Source organism: Oncorhynchus gorbuscha, linkage group LG15, assembly GCF_021184085.1.
Source record: "Oncorhynchus gorbuscha isolate QuinsamMale2020 ecotype Even-year linkage group LG15, OgorEven_v1.0, whole genome shotgun sequence".
Classification (NCBI taxonomy): Eukaryota; Metazoa; Chordata; class Actinopteri; order Salmoniformes; family Salmonidae; genus Oncorhynchus; species Oncorhynchus gorbuscha.
The window spans coordinates 33,023,788-33,051,763 of NC_060187.1; the positions used below are offsets into that span (position 1 = coordinate 33,023,788).

The following is a 27,976-nucleotide window of genomic DNA, read 5'->3' on the forward strand; positions in this document are numbered from 1 at the left end:
CTACAAAAAAAATTTGAAAAGCATAAAAAAAAAATGTTAAATCACTTTATAGCGCAAAGCCTGTCATTTTTCCGCTATCAGGGTTGAGATGCGGGTTTGACTGAATCCCTGCCCATGCCTTTACTGTAGGATATTATGTGTGCCCTGTGTTGATATGTGTACTCTGTCAGTAAATATATATTTAATTAAATTATTTCATGAATTTATTTTACATTTAATTTTGATGAAGAAAGTATATTCTTCTCTCCATTAGCAATGTCTTGTGATGGAGCGCGCGGCAAATATCCTAAAGTGATATAGACCAGGCCAGAGTAGCAGAGGGCAGAATAGAAACCCTCTCCAATTCCACTTTTTATTTGTTTAAATACTTATACTTAGAGGGAAAACTGTCAACCAATCCAAAGTAAAGGACCAAAGAAAAATAATGTATGTTTTTGTGAGGTTCTTGGAAGACGATATGTGCTACGCTTTACCTGCTTCAAATGTGAAAGATTTTAGACCTCTGCACAAGACAGATTTTGATAATCAGGTGTATCTGGTTCTCAGAGCAGAAGAGAATGGTGCAGGCCAGCCGGGCAAAGCACAGATTCTTGCCCTTGCAGGTAAGTTCGCTTCATGTTCTCTTTGTTTTACTGTTTATGCATTGAAATAGTTAAAATGTTTGAAGTGAGACATATCAGAGAAGAAGATACCACGGTCTTCTGTCAAAAACACTAACTTAGCTAGCTAGCTATTAAGCTAACATTGTTCTCGCAATGATGCTATTGCTAACGTTACCTAGTTTGCAAGTTTACAGATACATTTGCTCTCATCACATATGTACATATGAAAGCTACATAGAGTTCTTGCTGACATTGTTTTCAGCTAACGTGGCTAGCTATCTAAACTACCTAATGTATAGCTAGTTAAGTGACATCAACGTTAGCTTGTTTGCTAATGTTAGCTGAGCCAGCCACTCACACACCCAGCTTGCTTACTAACATTGGATACGTTAGCTAGCAATACACAACACTTCGATACGATAGTTAGCTAGCTACGTGATGTGATGACTGTCACTGTCAGTCGACCTTAGGTAGCTAGCTCGGACAACGTCAAGCCAGCTGCATGCAAGTTAGCTAGCTATCAATAAGTATCCAGCACGTCACCGGTTATATCAAAAACATTTCCCCCTACACATATTTGAGTGGAACGTTTTGTTCATGGGTTCACACTTGCATCGTGTAACAGAGCAGCCACAAGTAGCTAGCTAAGCTTTGCACCATCCATAACTATGGTATTTAGCACGATTATTAATAATCCTCGTGTCTGAACTGTCCCTGGGTTTAAATATCTGAATGATCTCAGGTCCCTGGCTAATGTCAATTGAGTGTGCATTGGTTAGGTTTGTTGTTGTTTGAGATTGTCATAGTGTTGCTCGCTAACCCAACAATATTTCTCTCACAACAGAATTAGACGTATATGCACATTCTATAAACGTACAAAAAAAATCGAAGTTGCTTGAAACTTCACATTTCGAAGTGTTATTGTTGCTATAGCTTTCCATTTATCCAGACTTAAAATGTTTACGTTAGGTTTAGGCACTCATTCCGAATGGTTAATGTTTGGGATAGGGTTTAAACAGAAAATAAAAACCTGTGTAACAAAAAAAACTGTCCACGACTGTGATCGAACATGCAACCTGGCTCACTTTTTAAGACATTTCTCAACGTCCTCAGGTCATGGATAGACGTCCAATTTCTATGTCAATCTTGAACGACCTGGCTGAGCTAACCTTATGCCTCTAGGTTCACACTGGATAGTTAGGTATGGAGCGAGATAGCAGCCAAAATGTTGAACATGCTTATCGTAAGGAAATCCATATGTAAATTGTTACGATAGTAAACCGATGTCAAAGCTGACTTGCATACCTATATGACGTAGGTAGGCACATGACGTAATGACGCCATGTAAAATTTTGCGTAACACAGCATTCCTAGCCTAGCCCACAATGTCTGCTGTGTGGAAGGAGCAGTCAACAAGTTGAGCAGTCATTTGAAAGAGTAAGAACAATTCAGTGAGGCAACTCAAAGGCGAAATCCATTAAAGCCAAGATAATGGAATTAATTTTAGTTGACAATCAACCTTTCTCTGTCGTGGGTGATGTTGGGTTTCACGACTGGCCGAACACCAGTACACACGACCAAGTGCGCTATTTTTCAGATGTTTCCCTACCGGAGTTACACAGTAATAGCGTCACTGCTATTAGCTTCACAACATACTATGGAAACCTGTTGGGTCTTTGCATGTCTAAAAAGGCACACGTCAAATAATACTATTTGACAATAACACTATTTGGCGTGTTAAATAAGCTTTTAATTTGACACGTCAAAATACACAGTTCTATTATAGAATGTTGTGTGTTCTGAATTTGCACGTGCAAACCAAGCCGACAACGCCCAGACAGCCTATAGGGAGGTCAGAGACGTGGCCGTGTGGTGCCAGGACAACAACCTCTCCCTCAATGTGATCAAGACAAAGGAGATGATTGTGAACTACAGAAAAGAGGCCCGAGCACGCCCCCATTCTCATCAATGGGGCTGCAGTGGAGCAGATTGAGAGCTTCTAGTTCCTTGGTGTCCACATCACCAACAAACTAACATGGTCCAAGCACACCAAGGCAGTCGTAAAGAGGACACGACAAAACCTATTCCCTCTCAGTAGACTGAAAAGATTTGGCATGGGTCCTCAGATCCTCAAAAGGTTCTTCAGCTGCACCATCGAGAGCATGGCTGGTATTGCAACTGCTCGGCCTCTGACTGCAAGGCACAACGGAGGGTAGTGCGAACGACCCAGTACATCACAGAGGCCAAGCTTCCAGCCATCCAGGACCTCTATACCAGGCGGTGTCAGAGGAAGCCCCTAAAAAGCTGTACAAAAAGTCTGCAAACATCGGCCACAAACGATGTTTACAATAGCGCATTGGTAATAAGCATTATTTGACCGCAACTTCTGGGGTAGCTAGCTAGCACCAATACAACCAGACTGAAAACAATGACCAGTAGAAACTGCAGTCATTTTCAATATTCTTAGCAATGATTTAGGAATCCTTGTAAGTATTAGCTAGGTTGCCACTTATTGTTCGCCTATTGAAATTGTACTTCAGTTCATGAAAATAAATAGCTAGCCAGCTTCTTAACCATGTTGCACAAAGCTAACGTTATAAGCAGCCAACTAGCTTCATCTGGCTTGCGAGGCTCGACCGGACCGGGTTATGTGTTGTGAAGCTAGCCATAATAAGGATTAGGCACAATAGTGGAATTTGCGGTTTGCCTTCAAAATTAAAGTACCTCTTTGAAAGTGATGCAGAAGGTTACAGTTGGTGGAATCATGCCATATTTAGAGTAGATGATGTTAAACAAAGTTGGAATGTGAAGCAATAAAATAGGTTATCAGTCTACTCGGTGACACCCACAGAACACAACTGTGAAGAGTTTATGCAAATATTGGCGTTGTAGCTATTGTCGTGGGACTGTGACTGTGTGAAATCACCTCCCCAGTTAGCCTATTGAGTTGTCTCGCTGAAATCTTCTTACTCTTTCAAACGACTGCTCGATCCACACAGCAGACATTGTGGGCAATGTTAGGTGTGTTTCATGCTGTGTAGCGCAACATTGTACGTGGCGTCATTATGCCATATACAGTGGGGCAAAAAAGTATTTAGTCAGCCACCAATTGTGCAAGTTCTCCCACTTAAAAGGCAGAGAGGCCTGTAATTTTCATCATAGGTACACTTCAACTATGACAGACAAAATGAGAAAAAAAATCCAGAAAATCACATTGTATGATTTTTTTATGAATTTATTTGCAAATTATGGTGGAAAACTTTGGTTATTGACCAAATACTTATTTATACTTTGTTATATACCCTTTGTTGGCAATGACAGAGGTCAAACGTTTTCTGTAAGTCTTCACAAGGTTTTCACACACTGGTGCTGGTATTTTGGCCCATTCCTCCATGCAGATCTCCTCTAGAGCAGTGATGTTTTGGGGCTGTTGCTGGGCAACACGGACTTTCAACTCCCTCCAAAGATTTTCTATGGGGTTGTGATCTGGAGACTGGCTAGGCCACTCCAGGACCTTGAAATGCTTCTTACGAAGCCAATCCTTCGTTGCCTGGGCGGTGTGTTTGGGATCATTGTCATGCTGAAAGACCCAGCCACGTTTCATATTCAATGCCCTTGCTGATGGTAGGCTTTGTTACTTTGGTCCCAGCTCTCTGAAGGTCATTCACTAGGTCCCCCCGTGTGGTTCTGAGATTTTTGCTCACTGTTCTTGTGATCATTTTGACCCCACGGGTGAGATCTTGCGTGGAGCCCCAGATCAAGGGAGATTATCAGTGGTCTTGAATGTCATCCATTTCCTAATAATTGCTCCCACAGTTGATTTCTTCAAACCAAGCTGCTTACCGATTGCAGATTCAGTCTTCCCAGCCTGGTGCAGCTCTACAATTTTGTTTCTGGTGTCCTTTGACAGCTCTTTGGTCTTGGCCATAGTGGAGTTTGGAGTGTGACTGAGGTTGTGGACAGGTGTCTTTTATACTGATAACAAGTTCAAACAGGTGCCATTAATACAGGTAACGGGTGGAGGACAGAGGAGCCTCTTTAAATAAGAAGTTACAGGTCTGTGAGAGCCAGAAATCTTGCTTGTTTATAGGTGACCAAATACTTATTTTCCACCATAATTTGCAAATAAATTCATTAAAAATCCTACAATGTGATTTTCTGTATTTTTTTTTCTTCTCATTTTGTCTGTCATGGTTGAAGTGTACCTATGATGAAAATTACAGGCCTCATCTTTTTAAGTGGGAGAACATGCACAATTGGTGGCTGACTAAATACTTTTTTGCCCCACTGTATCTACGTTATTTAGGTATGCACGTCAGCTTTGACATTGGGTTTTCACATCGGCGTTAAGCTAAACATCGGGCCGATCCCGATGTTGGCATTTTTAGCTAATGTCGTCCGATTCCGACATGTTCACCGATCTATCGTGCATCCCTAGTACAAACCCTAACTTCACCGACTATGAATGACCATTTTCACGTTCAATTCTTACTTTACGTCTGCCTTTACTTGGTTACAGATTGTTTTTACACCTTCAAACTTTTGTCAGTAGTGTAGCATCTGCAAAGGACATGAACCGAATGTCGCTTGTCAAAGTTAGATAGTCAATCAAGGAACTCTAGCCCAGATGTGAGTTGCTTTGCAGCTTCTGGTTTCATTTCCAAAATAAAAGTAGAGCTTGTTTTAGAACTGCATTCGATAATGACGTTATACAAGTAGATGGCGTAGTATAGGCTTGGGCCTTCAGCAAAGGACTTGTGTGAGAAAGAGACACGAGCCTGGTCTTCCAGAGCTGCAAAATAAGTAAATATGATTTAGGCCTATTCTTCTATTTAAATATGCCATGCTGTTGTGTGTTATTTAATGGCCATATAATTGCATGATATATGTTTCTAGCCGCGTTGGGATTCTGTGGTGGTCATGTAACTTAATGATTCACACTTTTTCCAGTATTTGGGAGCACGGACTGTATGCCTTTTATCTGGGGCGGCAGGGTAGCCTAGTGGTTAGAGCGTTGGACTATAAAATAAAGGTAAAATAAAAAAATATCTAAGGCATTTTGACTTGTATTAGTGAATTCCATTCTGTATATAACCTTGTGATAGCCATTTGCATTGCACAACCCCATCACAGAGGCTATATCAATAAATGAGACAAGACAAAATATTGATAAGTCTTGGCTTTAACCTGTCCTACGTGAAATGGCCAAGGGGTCCCAAATGGTCAAGACTATCTGTAGCCTATTCCTATTGCCAGATCTGTTTACCCTATCAGCCACAGCAAGTGCTTCTTCAACTATTTTGGTTACAATGTATTTAAATGCTATATTTAGAGGCCTGTGAGTTAGGGTCTCTTTTTATTGGGAGCCCTATAATAAAAACAGCACAGAGTTCTAAAATTATTCTGCAGGTATGCCTAAATTAAAAAAATATATTTTTGAAGTGATAGACTGAAGACATAATTTTGTATACGTATTTGTTTATTGGAATCCATATGTAAGACTGTTCTATTCTCTTTAATTTAGTTCCTATTGCAACTCAGACAAATTATAGGATGGATGACATACTGACTGAAATGAATGAACTATTCATTAAATGTTAGAATGATTAGGGGTGTTCGCTACGACTATTGGATGAGTCACTTGAGCGAGAGAGGGAGCAGCATTCGCGCACGTCCTGATAACTTTTTAACAGTTGTAGGTAGACTATTTAGATTGTGGTTATTCCATAAAACATGTTAACACGCTACAACTGGGACGAAGCGCTGGGAAACGATTTTGGGCGCATTACATGAATTCGCTCTGAGGTGGTTTTAAACTGCATTCAAATGCTGACTTTGCTTAAAGAAATTGGTATCAAGCGAAGTGTTTTATACATGCTCAGTTCTTGCGTCTTGGGGACTGCCCGAGTGGAAATTTGAAATGGAAGTTATGGAACTCCCTCGCTTGGTTCTATTTTATGGGGAAAAGTTCTCAATGAAACTGACATTACATGTGTAGAATGATACGTTTGCTTCTGTTGGCCATCAAGTAGCCTATTATCTTATAAGCCATTGTAGTCTACCATTGGATATAATACAGTGCATTCGGAAAGTATTCAGACCCTTTGACTTTTTCCACATTTTGTTACGTTACAGCCTTACTCTAAAATGTATTAAATGAAAAACGTTACTCATCAATCTGCACACTACCCCATAATGACAAACTGAAATAGGTTTTTAGAAATGTTGGCAAATTTATAAAAATATATTTTTTTTTAAACAACAGAATTAAGTTAAGTATTCACAGCCTTTGCTATGAGACTCTAAATTGAGCCCAGGTGCATCCTGTTTACATTGATCATCCTTGAGATGTTTCTACAACTTGGAGTCCACCTGTGGTAAATTCAATTGATTGGACATGATCTGGAAAGGAACACACCTGTCTATATAAGGTCCCACAGTTGACAGTGCATGTCAGAGCAAAAACTAAGCCATGAAGGGGAAGGAATTGTCCTTAGTGCTTCGAGACAGGGTTGTGCCTAGGCACAGATCTGGGGAAGGGTACCAAAAAATGTGTACAATAGTGGAGGTCTCCAAGAACACAGTGGCCTCTATCATTCTTAAGTAGAAGTTTGGAACCACCAAGAATCTTCCTTGAGCTGGCCGCCTGGCCAAACTTAGCAGTCGGGGGAGAGTCCTTGGTCAGGGAGGTGACCAAGAACCCTATGGTCGCTCTGACAGAGCTCCAGAGTTCCTCTATGGAGATGGGAGAACCTTCCAGAAGGACAACCATCTCTGCAACACCAATCAGGCCTTTATGGTAGAGTGGCCAGACGAGAGCCATTCCTCAGTAAAATGACAGCCCGTTTGCCAAAAGGCAGCTAAATGACTCTGACCATGAGAAATAATGGCTTGATTACAAAGTGTCACATCTGGAGGAAACCTGGCACCATCCCTACTGTGAAGCATGGTGGTGGAAGCATCATGCTGTGGGGATGTTTTTCAGCGGTAGGGACTGGGAGACTAGTCAGGATCGAGGGAAAGATAAACAGAGCAAAGTACAGAGAACCTTGATGAAAACCTGCTCAGGACCTCAGACTGGGGCGAAGGTTCACCTTCCAACAGGACAACGACCCTAAGCACACAACCAAGACAATGCAGGAGCAGCTTCGGGGAAGGTCTCAATGTCCTTGAGTGGCCCAGCCAGAGCCCGGACTTGAACCCGATCGAACATCTCTGGAGAGACCTGAAAATAGCTGTGCAACGAGGCTCCCCATCCAATCTGACAGAGCTTGAGAGGATCTGCAGAGAAGAATGTGAGAAACTCCCCAAATACAGATGTGCCAAGCTTGTAGCGTCATACATTACATTTACATTTAAGTCATTTAGCAGACGCTCTTATCCAGAGCGACTTACAAATTGGTGCATTCCCTAGAATACTCGAGGCTGTAATCGCTGCCTAAGGTGCTTCAACAAAGTACTGAGTAAAGGGTCTGAAAACTTATGTAAATGTAATTTTATGTTTTTTATACATTTGCAAAAGAATGTAAACACCTGTTTTTGCTTTGTTATTATGGGGTGTTGTGTGTAGATTGAAGGAGAAAAAGCACTAATCAATTTTAGAATAAGGTTCTGACGTAACAATGTTGAAAAACTCAAGGTGTCTGAATACTTTCCGAATGCACTGTACCATACGCCAATGTGCCTTATTGCTTAATCATAGCAGTCAACGAGCGAAATCGACATCCATTGATGGAAAAATGACCTGCCGAGCTTAATAAGGGTAAATTATTTCTAAACTTGCTACATATTCAAATTACTTTATTACGTCATGTCATAGCTCGCAAAAATTATCTTTAGGTCAACCTAATTTTGCTTCAAACGTCATTACAAGTTACTACGATATTCCTTAGTTGGCTCGATAATGTTATGGGAAAAGGGTTTATTGTATAAATATTGGAACACCTTATCTTGCTGTGGAAAAAAATTGGCCTAGATTTTAGACCTTTCGGGTGGGTTTTGAGTGGTCCTTGGCAACCTTTGGAGTAATAGAGAATGGAGACCTAACTTGAAAATGTGCAGGATACCTCTTTCCGTGTTCCCTGACTCCCGTTTATTTTAGACTGTGTTATGCTTGTTCACATCCTCATAGGCTGTTTGGTGTACGTTTGTTGGCGATGAAACTACCAAAACTCTGAAAGGTTTTATTGTACGTCAGAATTGCAGCACAAGATTTGTTCAAGCCTAATTTTTTTTGTCTGTAATCGTAACATGTTTGTATGTTCAAGATGAAATTTTATGTTTCACGCGTGGCTTTTCCGATTTTAACAATTCACGTATGGATTTTCTCACGAGCCTAGCGATACGTATGTTCAACCTTTTAGCAGGTATCTTGTTCCATAGCTAGGTATCTAGAAAACACATTTATGTGAAGTTTTCCACAATAAGGAGTAGCCACAATAGTGGAATTTGCTATCACCTAAAATTAAAGTTACTAATTTAAAGCGTTGCGAATGTATACAAAAAGTGGAATCATGCCATACTTTGACTAGATAATGTTGGATTGTTATATCAATTCTACAAAAGACCGTAATTAGTTAATGTAAAAAGGTAGTTGGGAAAATAAAGAACTTTCTAAATGCAGATCTAAAATGGTTCTTTTTGAAGCTGTTTTCTGCTGAATGTGTTGCACTAATGTACACTGCTCAAAAAAATAAAGGGAACACTTAAGCAACACAATGTAGGAGTGGTTCTGCAGGTGGTGACCACAGACCACTTCTCAGTTCCTATGCTTCCTGGCTGATGTTTTGGTCACTTTTGAATGCTGGTGGTGCTTTCACTCTAGTGGTAGCATGAGACTGAGTCTACAACCCACACAAGTGGCTCAGGTAGTGCAGCTTATCCAGGATGGCACATCAATGTGAGCTGCGGCAAGAAGGTTTGCTGTGTCTGTCAGCGTAGTGTCCAGAGCATGGAGGCGCTACCAGGAGACAGGCCAGTGCATCAGGAGACGTGGAGGAGGCCGTAGGAGGGCAACCACCCAGCAACAGGACCGCCGCCTTTGTGCAAGGAGGAGTAGGAGGAGCCCTGCAAAATGACCTCCAGCAGGCCACAAATGTGCATGTGTCTGCTAAAACGGTCAGAAACAGACTCCATGAGGGTGGTATGAGGGCCCGACGTCCACCGGTGGGGGTTGTGCTTACAGCCCAACAACATGCAGGACGTTTGGCATTTGCCAGAGAACACCAAGATTGGCAAATTCGCCACTGGCGCCCTGTGCTCTTCACAGATTAAAGCAGGTTCACACTGAGCACATGTGACAGTCTGGAGACGCCGTGGAGAACGTTCTGCTGCCTGCAGCATCCTCCAGCATGACCGGTTTGGCGGTGTGTGGCATTTCTTTGGGGGGCCGCACAGCCCTCCATGCGCTCGCCAGAGGTAGCCTGACTGCCATTAGGTACCGAGATGAGATCCTCAGACCCCTTGTGAGACCATATGCTGGTGCGGTTGTCCCTGGGTTCCTCCTAATGCAAGACAATGTAGACCTCATGTGGCTGGAGTGTGTCAGCAGTTCCTGCAAGAGGAAGGCATTGATACTATGGACTGGCCGCGCGTTCCCCAGGCCTGAATCCAATTGAGCACATCTGGGACATCATGTCTCGCTCCATCCACCAACAGACTGTTGCACCACAGACTGTCCAGGAGTTGGATGCTTTAGTCCAGGTCTGGGAGGAGATCCCTCGGGAGACCATCCGCCACCTCATCAGGAGCATGCCCAGGCGTTGTAGGGAGGTCATACAGGCACGTGGAGGCCATGCACACTACTGATCTTCATTTTGATTTGTTTTAAGGACATTACATCAAAGTTGGGTCAGCCTGTAGTGTGGTTTTCCACTTAAATTTTGAGTGTGATTTCAAATCCAGACCTCCATGGGTTGATACATTTGATTTCAATTGATCATTTTTGTGTGATTTTTGTCAGCACATTCAACTATGTAAAGAAAAAAGTATTTAATAAGAATATTTAATTCATTCAGATCTAGGATGTGTTATTTTAGTGTTCCTTTATTTTTTTGAGCAGTGTATTTTCTGTGAAGGAAAACTAGTTGCACACCCCTGATCACTCTATTAAAGCAAACAAAACACAGTTGCCTATCAATATAAAACGCAGGTGAAATGGTATAAAACAGATTTAAACATTTTTGTCTGTGTTTTGAAATGCAGATTTCTGAACTCTTAACGAGACCCCTGACTGAATGTATTGGATTTCAGAATTGTATTGGGGGCATACTTATACACTGCTTGACTAAAAGTATGTGGACACCTGCTCATTGAACATTTCATTCCAAAATCATGGTCATTAATATGGAGTTGGTCCCCCCCCTTGCTGCTAGATGTTGGAACATTGCTGCTGGGACTTGCTTCCATTCATCCACAAGCATTAGTGAGGTCCGGCACTGATGTTGGGCGGTTAGACCTTTCTGTTAAGATTTCCATTCACTGGAACTAAGGGGAACTAGCCCCAAAAATGTATTCTTCCTCCACCAAACTGTACACTTGACATTATGCATTGGGGCAGGTAGCGTTCTCCTGGGATCCGTCAAACCCAAATCCGTCTGTCCGGACTGCCAGATGGTTTTTAAACAGAGTTCAGAAAGAAGACACCAAAACCCATGTCTTCATCACACTCCTCTGACCCCTCCTTCAACAAGGAATGTGCTAAATTTGGCTACATTTTCTGTCAACATTTACATTTTCTGGACATGAGTCTGTAGTCAATATGCATATCACCTACACTTTGACATGTAGGCCATTTTTTTTCTCCTTCAGACAAGTAAAGAAATCAGTTACCTTGTCTGAAGGACAAGTGGCTACAAAAGTTCATGTCAAGCCCTGCAATACACATAGGTTGACTAGTAAGCTTAATGTGGCTCCTTTCTGTGCTTTGAGTCCTGCAATAAGAGCTATTTCATTAATAGTTGTGTAAACTCAGTTGTTTGTCGGTCACCCATTTCATTGATCAACAATCCATTAGGTAAGGCTGTACAGTGATAATCCAAGATGGCGTAGCAGTCGGACGTGTGTTTTGTCTTGTGTAAATTGTTTTCTTTCTTTGTTTTTTCATATACGAAATATGTTAATCTCACTTTCCATCTACGGACTGAATATTGTGTCCTGCAACCCGACTCGCCCAATGTGGTACGGATCTGCTATTATACTTTAGAACCGTAAACTCCCATCAGGAGCTAGCCAGCTATCTGGCTAGTAGTCAGTTAGCCACTGCTAGCGGTCTTCACCATTAACTCGGGACACCAGCCAGCCTCCGCTCGGTCAACCTGCCAGTCTGTACAGCGCGATATCAACCCAGAGCATATCGGACTGCTTTTTCTCTACCACATCTCCGGATTCCTATCGCAAGCTCTGGACCATTTATACCGGATCATCGCAGCTAGCTAGCTGCAATCCGAGTGGCTAATCCTGGCTAATGCCTATGTCCTGAAGAAAGCACCAGTTAGTCTTGAGCTAGCCTCAAACTAGGCCCATCTCCCGGCTAGCCGAAAAGGTCTACCAGCTAATTCTTGGGCTACAATACCTCTTTTGCCAATTGGCCTGTACTCTTTATTGCCGACATCTGCTCCTTCTTCCCAAAGCACTAGACGACCCACTCTTATGGCCTTTAGCCGTACCCTTATCCTACTCCTGCTCTGTTCCTCTGGTGATGTAATGGGCCCTGTAGCCCCCAGCACTACACCCATTGCCAAGGCGCTCTCATTTTGTTGACTTCTGTAACCATAAAAGCCTTGGTTTCATTTATGTTAACATCAGAAGCCTCCTCCCTAAGTTTATTTTATTCACTGCTTTAACACACTCCGCCAACCCTGATGTCCTAGCCGTATCTGATTCCTGGCTTAGGAAAGACACATTTCCATCCCCAACTACAACATTTCTCGAAAAGATAGACCTGCTAAAGGGGGCGGAGTTGCAATCTACTGCAGAGAGAGCCTGCATAGTTCTGTCATGCTATCCAGGTCTGTGCCCAAACAATTCGAGCTTCTACTTTTAAAAATCCACCTTTCCAGAAATAAGTCTCTCACCGTTGCCGCTTGTTATACACCCTTCTCAGCCCCCAGCTGTGCCCTGGACACCATATGTGAATTGATTTTCACCCCCATCTATCTTCGGAGTTCGTACTGTTAGGTGACCTAAACTGGGATATGCTTAACACACCTGTCGTCCTACAATCTAAGCTAGATGCCCTCAGTCTCAAACAAATGATCAAGGAACCTACCAGGTACAACCCTGAATCCGTAACCATGGGCACCCTCATAGATATCATCCTGACCAACTTGCTCTCTAAATACACCTCTGCTGTCTTCAACCAGGATCTCAGCGATCATTGCCTGTGTCCGTAATGGGTCCGTGGTCAAACGACCACCCCTCATCACTGTCAAATGCTTCTTTAAACACTTCAGCGAGCCAGCCTTTCTAATCTGTCTGGCCTGGGTTTCCTGGAAGGAAATTGACCTCTTCCTGTCAGTAGAGATGCCTGGCTGCTCTTTAAAAGTGTTTTCTCACCATCCTAAATAAGCATGCCACATTCAAAAAATTTAGAACTAAGAACAGATATAGCTCTTGGTTCACTCCAGCCATGACTGCCCTTGACCAGCACAAAAACATCCTGTGGCGTACTGCATTCGCATCAAATAGCACTCGCGATATGCAACTTTTCAGGGAAGTAAGGAACCAGTATACACAATCAGTTAGGAAAGTTAAAGCTAGCTTTTTCAAATAGAGATTTACATCCTGTAGCACTAATTCCAAAGAGTTTTGGGACACTGAAGTCCATGGAGAATAAGAGCACCTCCTCCCAGCTGCCCACTGCACTGAGGCTAGGAAACACTGTCCCCACCGATAAATCTGCGATAATAGATCATTTCAATAAGCGTTTTTCTCCAGCTGGCCATGCTTTCCACCTGGCTTCCCCCCGCTTATCCTTCACCCAAATCCAGACAGCTGATATTCTGAAAGGGCTGCAAAATCTGGATCCCTACAAATCAGCTGGGCTAGACAATCTAGACCCTCTCTAAAATGACCAACTGAAATGGTTGCAACCCCTATTACTAGCCTGTTCAACCTCTTTCATATCGACTGAGATCCCCAAAGATTGGAAAGCTGCTGCGGTCATACCCATGTTACCTTTATTTAACTAGGCAAGTCAGTTAAGAACAAATTCTTATTTTCAATGACGGCCTAGGAACAGTGGGTTAACTGCCTGTTCAGGGGCAGAACGACAGATTTGTACCTTGTCAGCTCGGGGATTTGAACTTGCAACCTTTCGGTTACTAGTCCAACGCTCCATCTTCACAGGGGGAGACCCTCTAGACCCAAACTGTTAGACCTATATCCATCCTGCCCTGCCTTTCTAAAGTCTTCAAAAGCCAAGTTACCAAACAGATCACTGACCATTTTGAAATCCCACCGTACCTTCTCCACGATGCAATATGGTGTCCGACCTGGTCATGGGTGCACCTAAGCCACGCTCAACGTCCTAAACGATATCGTAATTGCCATCGATAAAAGACAGAACTGTGCAGCTGTCTTCATCGACCTGGCCAAGGCTTTCGACTCTGTCAATCACCGCATTCTTATCGGCAGACTCAACAGCCTTGGTATTTCAAATTACTGCCTTGTCTGGTTCACCAACTACTTCTCTGATAAGAGTTCAGTGTGTCAAAACGGAGGGCCTCGGTGCCACAGGGTTTAAATTCTCGGGCTGACTCGTTTCTCTGTATATATCAATGATGTGTCACTTTTGCTACTGGTGATTCTCTGATCCACCTCTATGCAGACGACACCATTCTGTATACATCTGGCCCTTCTTTGGACACTGTGTTAACAAACCTCCAAACGAGCTTCAATGCAATACAACACTCCTTCTGTGGCCTCCAACTGCTTGTTTACTGTAATGCTAGTAAAACTAAATGCATACTCTTCAACCGATTTTGCTGCCCGCCTGACTAGCATCACTACTCTGGATGGTTCTGACTTAGAATATGTGGACAACTACAAATACCTAGGTACAGTGCCTTGCGAAAGTATTCGGCCCCCTTGAACTTTGCGACCTTTTGCCACATTTCAGGCTTCAAACATAAAATATAAAACTGTATTTTTTTGTGAAGAATCAACAACTAGTGGGACACAATCATGAAGTGGAACGACATTTATTGGATATTTCAAACTTTTTTAACATATCAAAAACTATAAAATTGGGCGTGCAAAATTATTCAGCCCAAAATATGTTATGGAGCATGCGCTCCATATATGTTTAAACTAAACTCGCCTTCCAGACTCCCATTAAGCATCTTCAATCTAAAATTAAATCTAGAATCAGCTTCCTATTTCCAAACAAAGCCTCCTTCACTCATGCTGCCGAACACACCCTCGTAAAACTGACTTTCCTACCGGTCCTTGACTTCGGCGATGTCATTTACAAATTAGCCTCCAACACACTACTCAGCAAATTGGATGCAGTCTATCACAGTGCCATCCGTTTTGTCACCAAATCCCCATATACTGCCCACAACTGACACCTGTATGCTCTCGTTGGCTGGCCCTCGCTACATATCCATCGCCATACACACTGGCTCCAGGTCATCTATAAGTCCTTGCTAGGTAAAGTCCCGCCTTAGCTCAGCTCACTGGTCTCCATAACAACACCCACCCGTAGCATGCGCTCCAGCCGGTATATTTCACTGGTCGTCCCCAAAGCCGACACCTCCTTTGACCGCCTTTCCTTCCAGTTCTCTGCTGCCATTGACTGGAACGAGTTGCAAAAATGACTGAAGCTGGAGACATATCTCCCTCTAGCTTTAAACATCAGCTGTCACATCAGCTTACCGATCACTGTGCCTGTACATAGCCCATCTGTAAATAGCACTCCCATCCAACTCATCCCCGTGTAATTTTTTGTTGTTTCTCTTTTGCACCCCAGTATCTCTACTTGCCCATCATCATCTGCACATCTATCACTCCAGTGTCAATGCTAAATTGTAATTATTTAGCCTCTATGGCCTATTTGTCTTACCTCCCTAATCTTACTACATTTGCACACGCTGTACACATACCTTTTCTATTGTTATTGACTGTACGTTTGTTTGTCCCATGTTTGTTTATCCCTCTGTGTTGTTTTTGTCACACTGCTTTGCTTTATCTTGGCAAGATCACTGTTGTAAATGAGAACTTGTTCTCAACTACCCTACCTGGTTAAATAAAGGTAAAATAAATAAAAAATACAAGTACCTTGTACAATTCTAAAATCTAATACATCCACAGTGCGATTTAACAGATGTTATTTATTTTTGTCAAATTAACTTGTCTTTTGTTAAAATGTATATAACAGTCCAAACTTGTTTAGCATTATCAAGTCAAAACATGGCGCAATTCCACTATTTGTAACTAACGGATTTCTTTCAATTAGGGACTTTTATTTTGAAGGTGAACCTCAAATTCCAATATTGTGGAAAATTCGTATTGTGGCTAGCTTCACATAAGTAAAACAAACTACATGCAGCTTGTTTACTGAAGATGGGTGAAACTCCTATGCCAGATGGAGATGTATAAAAGGTCTTCGTGCTGGCTCATTTTATGGAGGGTGATCAGTGCCAGTTCAAAAATGCAATGCTTAAATGCCCAAATGATAAATGCATTTATATTTTCATAGCAGTGGGCTTGCCACAATGAAATTGCAATGTTAAAATGGTTAATTGAAAATTGGTAAATGGAAAAGGGGCTGATTTTCATTACCAAATGCTCAATTTTAACATTTTTTCTCTCTTAATTTTCCACGTTCATGCAAATTGCTTCCTGGATGTGTGAACCAGGAGAGCAACACAACACCACCATGCATTGGTACATTCTAGCCATGTCAGGCTTTCGTTGCAATGATTTTAACTGCTGTAACCGACGGGGTTTGAATCTGGTGTCCTGTACACTAGAATAACATATTGGCCTGCTAAGCCAAAGCCTAGGCAATTTAGATTGGTTAACTTTGCCTGAGCCCAGAAAAAGTACAAACACTAGGCTGAGTTGCTCATCACGTGCACAGTCACCGAGCCACTTCTTCCTGGTTAGTTGTTCGCATGATGAGTACCCTTGCATGATACCTGATGGGTTGCATTGGTGATAGACTGGTTTAGTGGGATAATGTGCACTTTTACCATTTTTATTTCAAATTAAGCATATCCATTTACCATTTTCAATTAACATTTTTCTATTTTTCATTTTAACTTTGCAATTTAATTGTGGCATGAATCATGCACACTGTTTTGAAAATAAAAATACATTTTATAATATACCAATTTAGAATCTAAGCTTTGCATTTTCGAACTGGCACTGATCACCCTCCATAATATTTGCCATAACACAACAAATTCACTCTGATTTTGAGAATCTTTTTTTCTCTTGTGTAACATTTACTTCTGTCTGAAGAGTTTATATATTTGATTTCAGCTGACACTAGGCTCTATTTTGCAGATAACATTGATGAGTTTGAACACAATATAATGCAAAAGAAGATGAAAATTCCTAAGATGTCAACAAGGAATATGGGAAATTCAGTTGAGAAACACTTTGGGGAGGAACGACTGCCATTGAGACATAAAAAGGTAGGTGCAACAAAGTAAGGTAGTCAAAACTAGTCATGGTTTTCAAACCATTAGAGCGTTTTTGTGGGTGCGTAAGTAAGTATTTGACTGTTAGTCAACACCTCTTTATGAAGCATGTGACAAATGAAATTAGATTTGTGTGATTCAAAAATCTTCACTAATAACGCTGTTCTCCAGGAATATGAAGAATACTTATGGTAATTTGTCTTTTTATAATTTAACAAACTGTTACTATGAGTTTGGACGTTCCCCAAAAATCCCCCTGCTTTTTGTTTAACCATATGCTGGATTAACACCTTCAGCACTCTGGACAGCTGCCCTTTAAAAGGCGATGGGTTCCCCTACAGGAACTCCACCCCCCTGTTCAGCTGAAAAGGTGGCGCAGGGAATACAAAAATGGTGGCGCAGGGAATACAAAAATATTCTTTAGAAATATTTAACCTCCACACATTAACAAGTCCAATACCTCAAATGAAAGATAAACACCTTGTTCATCTACCCAGCGTGTCAGATTTTTAAAATGTTTTACGTTAGACCACCACCAAAACAAAGAAAAAACGTAGCCATTTTTTCCAGCAAAAGATAAAAATCACAAAAGCAGGATTTAAAAAATAAAATCAATCACTAACCTCTTGAAAATCTTCATCAGATGACAGTCATATGACATGTTATACAGTACATTTATGTTTTGTTCGATAATATGCATTTTATATCCATAAATCTCGGTTTACATTGACGCCATGTTCAGAAAATCCTCCAAAATATCCGGAGGAATTATAGAAAGCTACGCCAGATAACAGAAATACTCATCATAAACTTTGACTAAAGATACATGTTCTACATATAATTAAAGATACACTGGTTCTTAATGCAACCGCTGTGTCACATTTTTTTTAACGTTACGGAAAAAGCCTAACATTGCAATAATCTGAGACGGCGCTCAGACGTAACAATATTCCCTTACCTTTGATCTTTCATCAGAATGTAGTGCAAGGAGTCCTAGTTCAACAATAAATCGTTTTGTTTCATAATGTTCAATACTAGTGTCCAAGTAGCAGCATTTGCTACCACTTTCAGCTCACATGCCCAAAAAATGACTTCTGGTCCAGGATAACTTTGCATCAAAACTTCCAAAAGACAGGTCGAAGAAACTGGTCAAACTAAGTGCAGAATCAATCTTCAAGATGTTATAATCATATATATCCAATAGCATTCCAACCGGATCATTCGTTTTCTTCTGGGGCTGATTGGAACAGCCGAAGCACTCAGACAAACGCGCCACAACAAAATGGAATTATTTTGCGACACCAACTACTTTCCTTCCCATTAGGTCAAAGTTCACAGCAAATGCTCCATTACACTTTCTACTGAATGAGGACATCTAGTGGAAGACGTAGGAAGTGTTTCCAGATCCATAACTTGTTTGGAAGTGAGGGGGCGATGACGTCAAAGTTGCCCCAACTTTCAGGATATCAAAACTTGTTTGGAAGATTGCCTGCCCTGTGAGTTCTGTTATACTCAGACATAATTCAAACGGTTTTAGAAACTTCAGAGTGTTTTCTATCCAATATTAATAATAATATGCATATATTAGCAATTTAGGACAGATTTTGATGCAGTCCACTATGGGCACGCAATTCATCCAAAGTGAAAATACTGCCCCCTATCTGTAAGGCAAGTCTTCTGAGTATCTCATCAAATAACCTCATGACTCTTCCCAGTGATTATAGCACATCATATAATTTTGTCAAGCAAGCCACCCCCCCCCCCCCATGGATATATGGACATCTATTCAACATGTACATTTAAACATTTTAAACCAATATATATATATATATATATATATATATATATATATATATATATATATATATATATATATATATATACTGAACAAAAAATGTAAAGTTATGATCAAGAAGCTTATTAAACACAGGTTATACAGTTGCACCTTGTGCTGGGAACAATAAAAGGCCACAATAAAAATGTGCAGGTACCACACAACATAATGCCAGAAGTTTTGAGGGAGTGTGCAATTGCAATGCTGACTGCAGGAATGTCCACCAGAACTGTTGCCAAATAATTGACTGTCCAATTCTCTACCATAAGCCGCCTCCAATGCCGTTGTAGAGAATTTGGCAGTATGCCCAACCGGCCTCACAACCGCAGACCACGTGTAACCACGACAGCCCAGTACCTCCTCATCCGGCTTCTTTACTTGCAGGATTTCCAGGGACTGTAATAAAGTTATTTTGTGGGGAAAAACTCATTCTGATTGGCTGGGCCTAGCTCCCCAGAGGCCCACCCATTGCTGATCCCTTGCCCAGTCATGTGAAATCCATAGGGGCTATTGAATTTATTTAATTTGACTGATTTCCTTATATGAACTGTAACACAGTAAAATCAGAAATTGTTTCATGTTGAATTCATATTTCTGTTCTGTATATAAATATATAGTCAAATTTATTACAAACATTTTACTGAAAATATGACATTTATGACACACCATATCACTCTTATCACATGAAATGGTGACGCAGGCTCCACTTCATTATTATCACATACATAACACTTGTGTTTTAAACAATGATAACCTGCATTAAATCCTATTTGATTCTACAGGCCCAGACACAGGACCATGGGCGCCCCACAGCCAACTCCTCAAAGAGCCTGGCAGCGGTCGTGGCCCGCCTGGAGAGGAACGCTGTGAGTTCCTGCATAGAGGGAGATGATGACCTGGAGGAGGACAGGCTGGCTGAGTTGGAAGAGGAGGGGGACTCTGGGCCCGAGAAGGCGGTGGTACCGCGGGTTCTGTATGAGGAGCTGGTCCACAGCTACAGGCAGCAGGAGGAGGAGGTGAGGAGGCTACAGCAGGAGCTGGAGAGAACCCGCAGGCAGCTGGTCCAGCAGGCCAAGAAGCTGAAGGAGTATGGCAGCCTGCTGACAGAGGTGAAGGAGCTGCGTGACTTCAACAGGAGGCTGCAGGACGTACTCCTCATGAGGCTCGGCAGCGGTGAGAGTCACACACTCTCCGGTCACCTCTCACTGCAGCCTGCCTTGCACATCTGTTCAGGTTAAGAAAAAACTGTTTTACTAGACTAGTGTCACCCACATTGAGTTCATCGATTTTTTTATTTTATTTATTTATCATTTTTTTACATTTTATATATATTTTTTATCTGTAGGTTTGGGTACTGTCATTATATGCTTTTTAACAATCAGCTGCAGAGTTGATAAGTTATGAAGTATTTGGTTGTTATTAGAGGTCGACCGATTAATCGGAATGGCCGATTAATTAGGGACGATTTCAAGTTTTCATAACAATCGGTATTTTTGGGTGCCGATTTAGCCTTTATTCTTTTTTTTTATATACCTTTTTATTTAACTAGGCAAGTCAGTTAAGAACACATTCTTATTGTCAATGACGGCCTAGGAATGGTGGGTTAACTGCCTTGTTCAGGGGCAGAACGACAGATTTTCACCTTGTCAGCTCGGGGGACCCAATCTTGCAACCTTACAGTTAACTAATCCAACACTCTAACCACCTGCCTCTCATTGCACTCCACGAGGAGCCTGCCTGTTATGCGAATGCCAAGGTAAGTTGCTAGCTAGCATTAAACTTATCTTATAAAAATCAATCATAATCACTAGTTATAACTACACATGGTTGATGATATTACTTATTTATCTAGCGTGTCCTGCGCTGCATATAATCTATGCATCGCTGGGGGATAATTTAACAAAAGCGCATTTGCGAAAAAAGCACGATCATTGGACGACTACACCTAACCATAAACACCAATGCCTTTCTTAAAATCAATACACAGAAGTATATATTTTTAAACCTGCATATTTAGCTAAAAGAAATCCAGGTTAGCAGGCAATATTAACCAGGTGAAATTGTGTTATTTCTCTATAGAGAGGTATAGAGAGAAATAGTCCTATAAATACTATATTAACTACAACCTAGAACCTTTTACCTTGGAATATTGAAGTCTCATGTTAAAAGGAACCACCAGCTTTCATATGTTCTCTTGTTCTGAGCAAGGAACTCAAACGTTAGCTTTTTACATGGCACATATTGCACTTTTACTTTGTTTTTGCATTATTTAAACCAAATTGAACATGTTTCATTATTTATTTGAGGCTAAATGGATTTTTATTGATGTATTATATTAAGTTAAAATAAGTGTTAATTCAGTATTGTTGTAATTGTCCTTATTACAAATACATTTCTAAAAATCGGCCGATTAACGGTATCGGCTTTTTTGGTCCTCCAATAATCGGTGGAAAAATCATAATCGGTCGACCTCTAGTTGTTATCATTAAAGTCTTTAGTGTGTTTATGTTGTAAATCGTAGTATTTGCTTGATACTACAGCTATTTGAGGCGGCAGGTAGCCATAGTGGTTTGTGGTTGGACTAGTAACTGAGAGGTTACAAAATCAAATCCCCGAGCTGACAAGGTTCAAATCCGTCGAACACTCTCATTTGCGACCCTTTGACTTGGCAGTGTGACACCAATTTGTAATTGGACCCTAGCGTGCCAGTGAGTTTTATTATAGCTTAGTTTAATGTTGCTTAGTATAGGCCTACCAAAACTTTGGTACGTTTTCGATAATAGAACATACACTTTTTGTTACTTTTGGTACTTCCGTGAAATGTCTCACGCCGTCTATTGATTGAGAGAGGATCAAGTCTGTCAGCGCAGCCCATGTCCCTTTATAGCACGACAGCACCGTGCCTGCTCCACTTACTCATTGCTAGCTGTAGCCTGTCCTGAGGAACCACTGCACTCACTGGGAGTCTAGGCTGTATCATGTTAGCTCCCCACTCATGCTGCACAGAAGTTAACACACTTGAATAATGCAACACGGCATGTAGAAATATTGCAAATATTATTTACAGTTCGCAAAACTGTGCATTACAGGCTATAACACTTTACAATGCAGGAAGATACCAGTAGCATCCAGCTATGTAGGCTAAAATTCCTTGCTAAGGGGGGGGGGGGGGGTGTCATTTAAATAAATAAAAATTGCTTTGGGAAGTCAAAAAAAAGAAAGTTTTATTAGTTATAGGGGAGGGTAGTGTGTTTTTTTTTCCCTGGTTTACATTTTGCAGGTTTGACTATATAATTTCCTCCATCCTAGCTAAATTTAATCTGCTAGCATGCGCCCTCCCCTATATCAAGGTGTTTTGGTACTTCCCTTATGCTCTACGCTTTTCCGCATGCTTACTTGACCACAGGTCGATATAATCTACCAGTCTCTCTATTCTTCCCTCTATCCACCATTCATAGTGACAATAGTGGTAGGTGGACCATTTGTCCAGATCTGCAATAGGCTAACTAGCGATCATACCACAAAAAAAAATCATTCAAAGCTGTACCAATGTTGTATTTATATTTTATTCCACAAGAACATGGCGGTATAGCTGATAGGCAGCGGAGAGGTCTGGTGCCTCATTGCGGGTGGAAGAACAGTGAAGACATGAGACACGCAGCTCATAATGCTCCCCTATTGATCTCTTTTAGGGACATTACAGTTATCCTACCTAGATTCCTACAACACCAATGCAATGAATAATTGCATTACTGTTTTCGAGAGAGTACACAATTCTACTCTCGGCTGTAAACTGCAGGGAAAATTACATTTCATTAATGGTGCAAAAGCCCTGTAATTTGAATGTTTCATTCCTTTTGGATCAGTTGTAGGTCAACTCTCAACAGTGTTATAAGGTTTGGAAAAACACAGCAGCACACCAGTCTGGCTGTATTTTTACTTCTGATACTGAGATGCGCTGTCTGTTGCTATGCTCCCAGCAGGCCCAGTTATTCATCAAAGCTTAATGCTCTGCCTCGTCTCTGATCCGAGCGGCTATTCCGCTATTTTGGCAGTGTGTCAAGAAGCAGTACGGTTTGGCAGGGTCGTGTTACAGAGAACGCATAGCTCTCGACCTTCGCCTCTCCCGAGTCCGTACGGGAGTTGCAGTGATGGGACAAGACTAACTACCAATTGGATATCATGAAATTGGGGGGGAAAAGGGGTATAAAAATATATACAGCTGAAGTCGGAAGTTTACATACACCTTAGCCAAATGTTAACAATTTCTGACATTTAATCCTAGTAAAAATCCCTTGTTTTAGGTAAGTTGTCTATGGGTTTGAGGTCAGGGCTTTGTGATGGCCACTCTAATACCTTGACTTTGTTGTCCTTAAGCCATTTTGCCACAACTTTGGAAGTATGCTTGGGGTCATTGTGCATTTGGTAGACCTATTTGCTACCAAGCTTTAACTTCCTAAATATTGTCTTGAGATGATGCTTCAACATATCCACATAGTTTTCCTGCCTTATGATGCAGTCTATTTTGTGAAGTGCACCAGTTCCTCCTGCAGCAAAGCACCCCCACAACCTGATGCTGCCACCCCCGTGCTTCACGGTTGGGATGGTGTTCTTCAGCTTGCAAGCGTTCCCCTTTTTCCTCCAAACATAACGATGGTCATTATGACCAAACAGTTCTATTTTTGTTTCATCAGACCAGAGGACATTTCTACAAAAAGTATGATCATTGTCACCATGTGCAGTTGCAAACCGTAGTCTGGCTTTTTATGGTGGTTTTGGAACAGTGGCTTCTTCCTTGCTGAGCGTCCTTTCAGGTTATGTCGATAAATGACTCGTTTTACTGTGGATATAGATACTTTTGTGCCCGTTTCCTCCAGCATCTTCACAAGGTCCTTTTCTGTGGTTCTGGGATTGATTTTCCACACCAAAGTACGTTCATCTCTAGGAGACAGAACACAGAGTCTCCTTCCTGAGCGGTATGACGGCTGTGTGGTCCCATGGTGTTTATACTTGCGTACTATTGTTTGTACAGATGAACGTGGTGCCTTGTGGAGGACTACAAAAAATAATCTGAGGTCTTGGCTGATTTTATTTTTATTTTCCCATGATGTCAAGCAATGTCAAGCAATGAGGCACTGAGTTTGAAGGTAGGCCTTGAAATAGATCCACAGGTACACCTCCAATCGACTCAAATGATGTCAATTAGCCTATCAGAATTTTCCAAGCTGTTTAAAGGCACAGTCAATTTAGTGCATGTGAACTTCTGACCCACTGGAATTGTGATACAGTGAAATAATCTGCCTGTAAATAATTGTTGGAAAAATTACTTGTCATGCACAAAGTAGATGTTCTAACCAACTTGCCAAACCTATAGTTTGTTAACAATAAATTTGTGGAGTGGTTGGTAAATGAGTTTTAATGACTCCAACCTAAGTGTAGGTAAACTTCTGACTTCAACTGTATCTGAGAATATCCAAGGGGCTTTTATATAATGCTAAATGAATAATAACCCATCCCATCCACCTGTACTGTGAATAGGCCTAGGGTATTTCATCTGTTTATCAATAGAGATTTACCATTCAAATAAATGATTACCATTATGTAGTCAGAGTGGTAAAAAACAAAGTCAAATTGATTGTATAATTGATTGTATAAACGGACACAGGTCAGGTCACAGCTGTGAAACATTGGTGCGACCAAAATCGTGCTGGTTGCCATCAACTGAAAAAGTAGGTGCCACCAGTGGAGAAAGTTAGTCTAGAACCCTGAGACTACTGTAGTGTGGAAGTGCAGCCCTCAAGCCAGTTCCATGGCCAGCTCCATGTGTTTTGCATTGGTGCCACTGGAGTGTGACATGGGAGCCAGGCGGTGGAATGGGACAGGCTAAAGATTAGACTGGCAAGGGTGCTTTCGGGTCAGGAATGTATTGCGCTGACCAATATTAAAACTTATCAGCTACATTAGCGCTTAGTGTGGCCAACCACCAAGCCAGCTTACTGGGTTAAAATAGCCCCACAGTCTCGAGGCACAGTGAAGCCTTGCGGCAGGCGCCAGTCCAAAGCTAAGACTACAACTCCCTAACCACATACGGCAGGGTAGCCTAGTGGTTAGAGCGTTGGACTAGTAACTGGAAGGTTGCGAGTTCAAACCCCCGAGCTGACAAGGTACAAATCTGTCGTTCTGCCCCTGAACAGGCAGTTAACCCACTGTTCCCAGGCTGTCATTGAAAATAAGAATTTGTTCTTAACTGACTTGCCTGGTTAAATAAAGGTAAAAAGAAAAAAAAAATGTTAAACTGTTGTGGATGAGTCAAGGCCTCTGGCCTCTGTGTTCTATGCTTGTCACCTGAGAGACTAACAACACTATACAATGTGCCTAGAGATATGCATCTCAACTTTACTTTTGATTTTGCACCTTATACAGAGCCTATGCATGACAATGGCACTCAGACAATCAAAGCAGAGGTGATGGAGCCCGTCGTTGAGCCACAGGAAGTGTACAGAGAAGAGGCCAATACCAGCTCCAGCCACTCACCCTCCCCTAGAACAGTCTACACTTGTAATGATGGCAAGGTGAGTGTCACCGACCCTGGTCTCACCCCCTTTCTTTCTTCCGCGCTGTAGTTGCTTTGATGGGGTGGAAGCATTCTATTTTCCCTTACACATGAACTTGGGAACTTGTTTTGCACAAGCGTTCACCTCTCCTTGAGGGTAAACAAGGCTGAGATGATTGTCTGTATAGCTTAGACATCAGTACTGTTTATTGCCCTGATAGTGGTTGCAGGGCTATACACGTAGTAATTCTGCTTGCTTCACATGACAGGGGGAATTTGTGTTACAAGCAAAGAGCCTCTCAGTTCAAGCGTGAAGAACAAAAGCAAATTAGAACTCTCACACATTGCCCGCTATTAATTATTTCTACCAGTGGAATTGAAGTGACTGACAGGTAGCCCTAGAAAGAAAAAAGAGAAAGGGCTCCTCTAAGTTAAGAGCAGTGAAAAGCTTGTCTGCTGGCAAGGAGCCTAAAGCACATTAGCTGCAAAGGGAAAAGCCTTTGGATGCCAGCCTAAAGACTTCTCAGCGATAAAGGCAGGACGGCACACATGGATTCGCTCACCTTTAACTCAGGGCAGGCCTGTCTCTGTGGTTCTATGCCAGTATAAATACTCATTGCAAGTCATCCACACTGGAATCAATTGCCTCTTACTTATTAATGTAGCTGCTGAAACATGGCTCTTTTGATTTCTAATTTGGGCTGAATAGTTGTGGGATGGGTTGCTTTGCTGCTGTTGGTTATAGTCCAGTGTGGTCACAGGTCTGGGTGTAGGTGACCCTCACTACATATCTGTGCTGTGTTGCTGCAGGTGCACCTGGGCGGGGGCATCTGGGTGCAGGAAGAGAAGTGGCACCAGCTACAGCGGACACAGGGAGACTCCAAGTTTACCAAGAACCTGGCCGTCATGATCTGGGGCACTGAGACCCTCAAGAATAGGAGTGTCACTGGCGTGGCCACCAAAAAGAAGAAAGATGCCCTTCCCAAGCCCCCGCTCTCCCCAAGCAAGCTGAAAATAGTCAGAGGTAGAACTGTGTAGGCCTGCTTTCAGATGTTTTAGGCACTGTTTGCAACTCACAAAGTTTGGAATATCGCTTAATTTTGGGGGATGAATAATGCACTCTTATTTCCTTTTTTCCAGAGTGTCTGTATGACAGAGTGTCTCAAGAAACAGCAGACAGCACAGAGATCACACAAAGATTGTCCAAAGTGAACAAATACATTTGTGAAAAAATTATGGATATCAACAAATCCATCAAGAACGAGGAGAGGCGGGAATCGAAGCTGCTCATTAAACAAACTGTCAAAAACGAGAATTTTACCTATGATGGCATGTAGTGTCGTAAAGTTGTCACCATACTGTACCTCTCATTTTCTGGTGGGTAGGATCATGTGTGCCAGCACTAGAGGTTTTCAGTGAGGACCCAAGGCCCTAAACAATCCATCAGCTGTAAGACAGCTTTACCTACCAGTCAATGCCATGAGTGGTTGAGTGCTTTGGTGTCATATGAGTCATATGAACGGGTGTGAGTATTTTTTACAAGCTTTAAGTAGGACTTTCTTGAACTGCACTGTTGGTTAAGGGCTTGTAAGTAAGCATTTCACGGTAAGGTCTACATGTTGTATCCGGCGCATGTGACCAAGTTTGATTTGGCTGGGTGGACCTTGGTTTTTAGAGATGTTTTTGTGTGAAGAGATTCTTAAAGCAATCTGGTTGTTAGAGAATGCAGTCGCGCTCAAACCAAATGTTCTGTGTCAGAACATGACAGTGAGTACTAATTTTTCTCAGTGATTTCCCTTGAAAAATAAGTATTCTGGTTATAAGAAGATATTTTGGAATAATCATGTTCGTGTGTGTGGTGGAAAGGTTAGCCATGACGAAGGCCTTAGTGTTGAGGTCTCTGTGTTGTGCTATTGGTACTTAATGTGTTTTGGGGAGGATGTAAAGATGCACTTTTACAACAAGGTCTTAATTGATCGAGGCCACATTGTACAGATATTCTGTTGCCCTAGAGATTATTGCTGTGTATCTTCCATGGAAATATGGATTTCCATAGTATAGAGCACCAATGAACATTAAGAGTTTGGTTCAGAGGTTTATCATTGTTTCAGTGCGGTGCTTGTCAGACTAGCAACGGTCTTGAGAGGATACAATATGTTATTTTCTGGATACTTTGTTCACAGTATTTATCTATCCTACTTGAGAGATCCAATTTAAGAATTTATTTTAAGAATGGGAAATGTCAGAATAATAGTAGAGATTTATTTCAGCTTTTATTTCTTTCATCACATTCCCAGTGGGTCAGAAGTTTACATGAACTCAATTAGTATTTGATAGC

At 41.7% G+C, this 27,976-nt stretch overlaps 2 protein-coding genes across 4 annotated transcripts in view; both read left to right on the forward strand.

Annotated features, from left to right (window-relative positions):
• The window catches only part of agbl4 (AGBL carboxypeptidase 4), a 430,345-nt gene that overhangs the window by 305,656 nt on the left and 96,713 nt on the right, over positions 1-27,976 (forward strand). The gene's annotated exons all lie outside the window — the stretch shown is intronic.
• Positions 425-27,975, forward strand: bend5 (BEN domain containing 5). Of its 2 annotated transcripts, none has more exons than XM_046300837.1 (6): positions 425-602; positions 17,115-17,245; positions 19,868-20,318; positions 25,509-25,657; positions 26,449-26,662; positions 26,779-27,975. In XM_046300837.1, exons 1-6 carry the CDS (start codon positions 425-427, stop codon positions 26,973-26,975), a joined length of 1,320 nt encoding a protein of 439 aa, XP_046156793.1. In that variant the 3' UTR covers positions 26,976-27,975. The 2 variants fall into 2 exon arrangements, with proteins under 2 accessions (XP_046156793.1, XP_046156794.1); XM_046300838.1 differs by having other exon boundaries at positions 19,868-20,258.

What these genes read in the sequence shown, in the direction of transcription:
- bend5 (XM_046300837.1), top strand. Translation starts at nt 425, where the DNA reads ATGTATGTTTTTGTGAGGTTCTTGGAAGACGATATGTGCTACGCTTTA. An exon ending in TGCCATTGAGACATAAAAAG is followed by an intron (nt 17,246 to 19,867) that starts GTAGGTGCAACA and finishes TTGATTCTACAG; the next exon opens with GCCCAGACACAGGACCATGG. An exon ending in CAAGCTGAAAATAGTCAGAG is followed by an intron (nt 26,663 to 26,778) that starts GTAGAACTGTGT and finishes CCTTTTTTCCAG; the next exon opens with AGTGTCTGTATGACAGAGTG.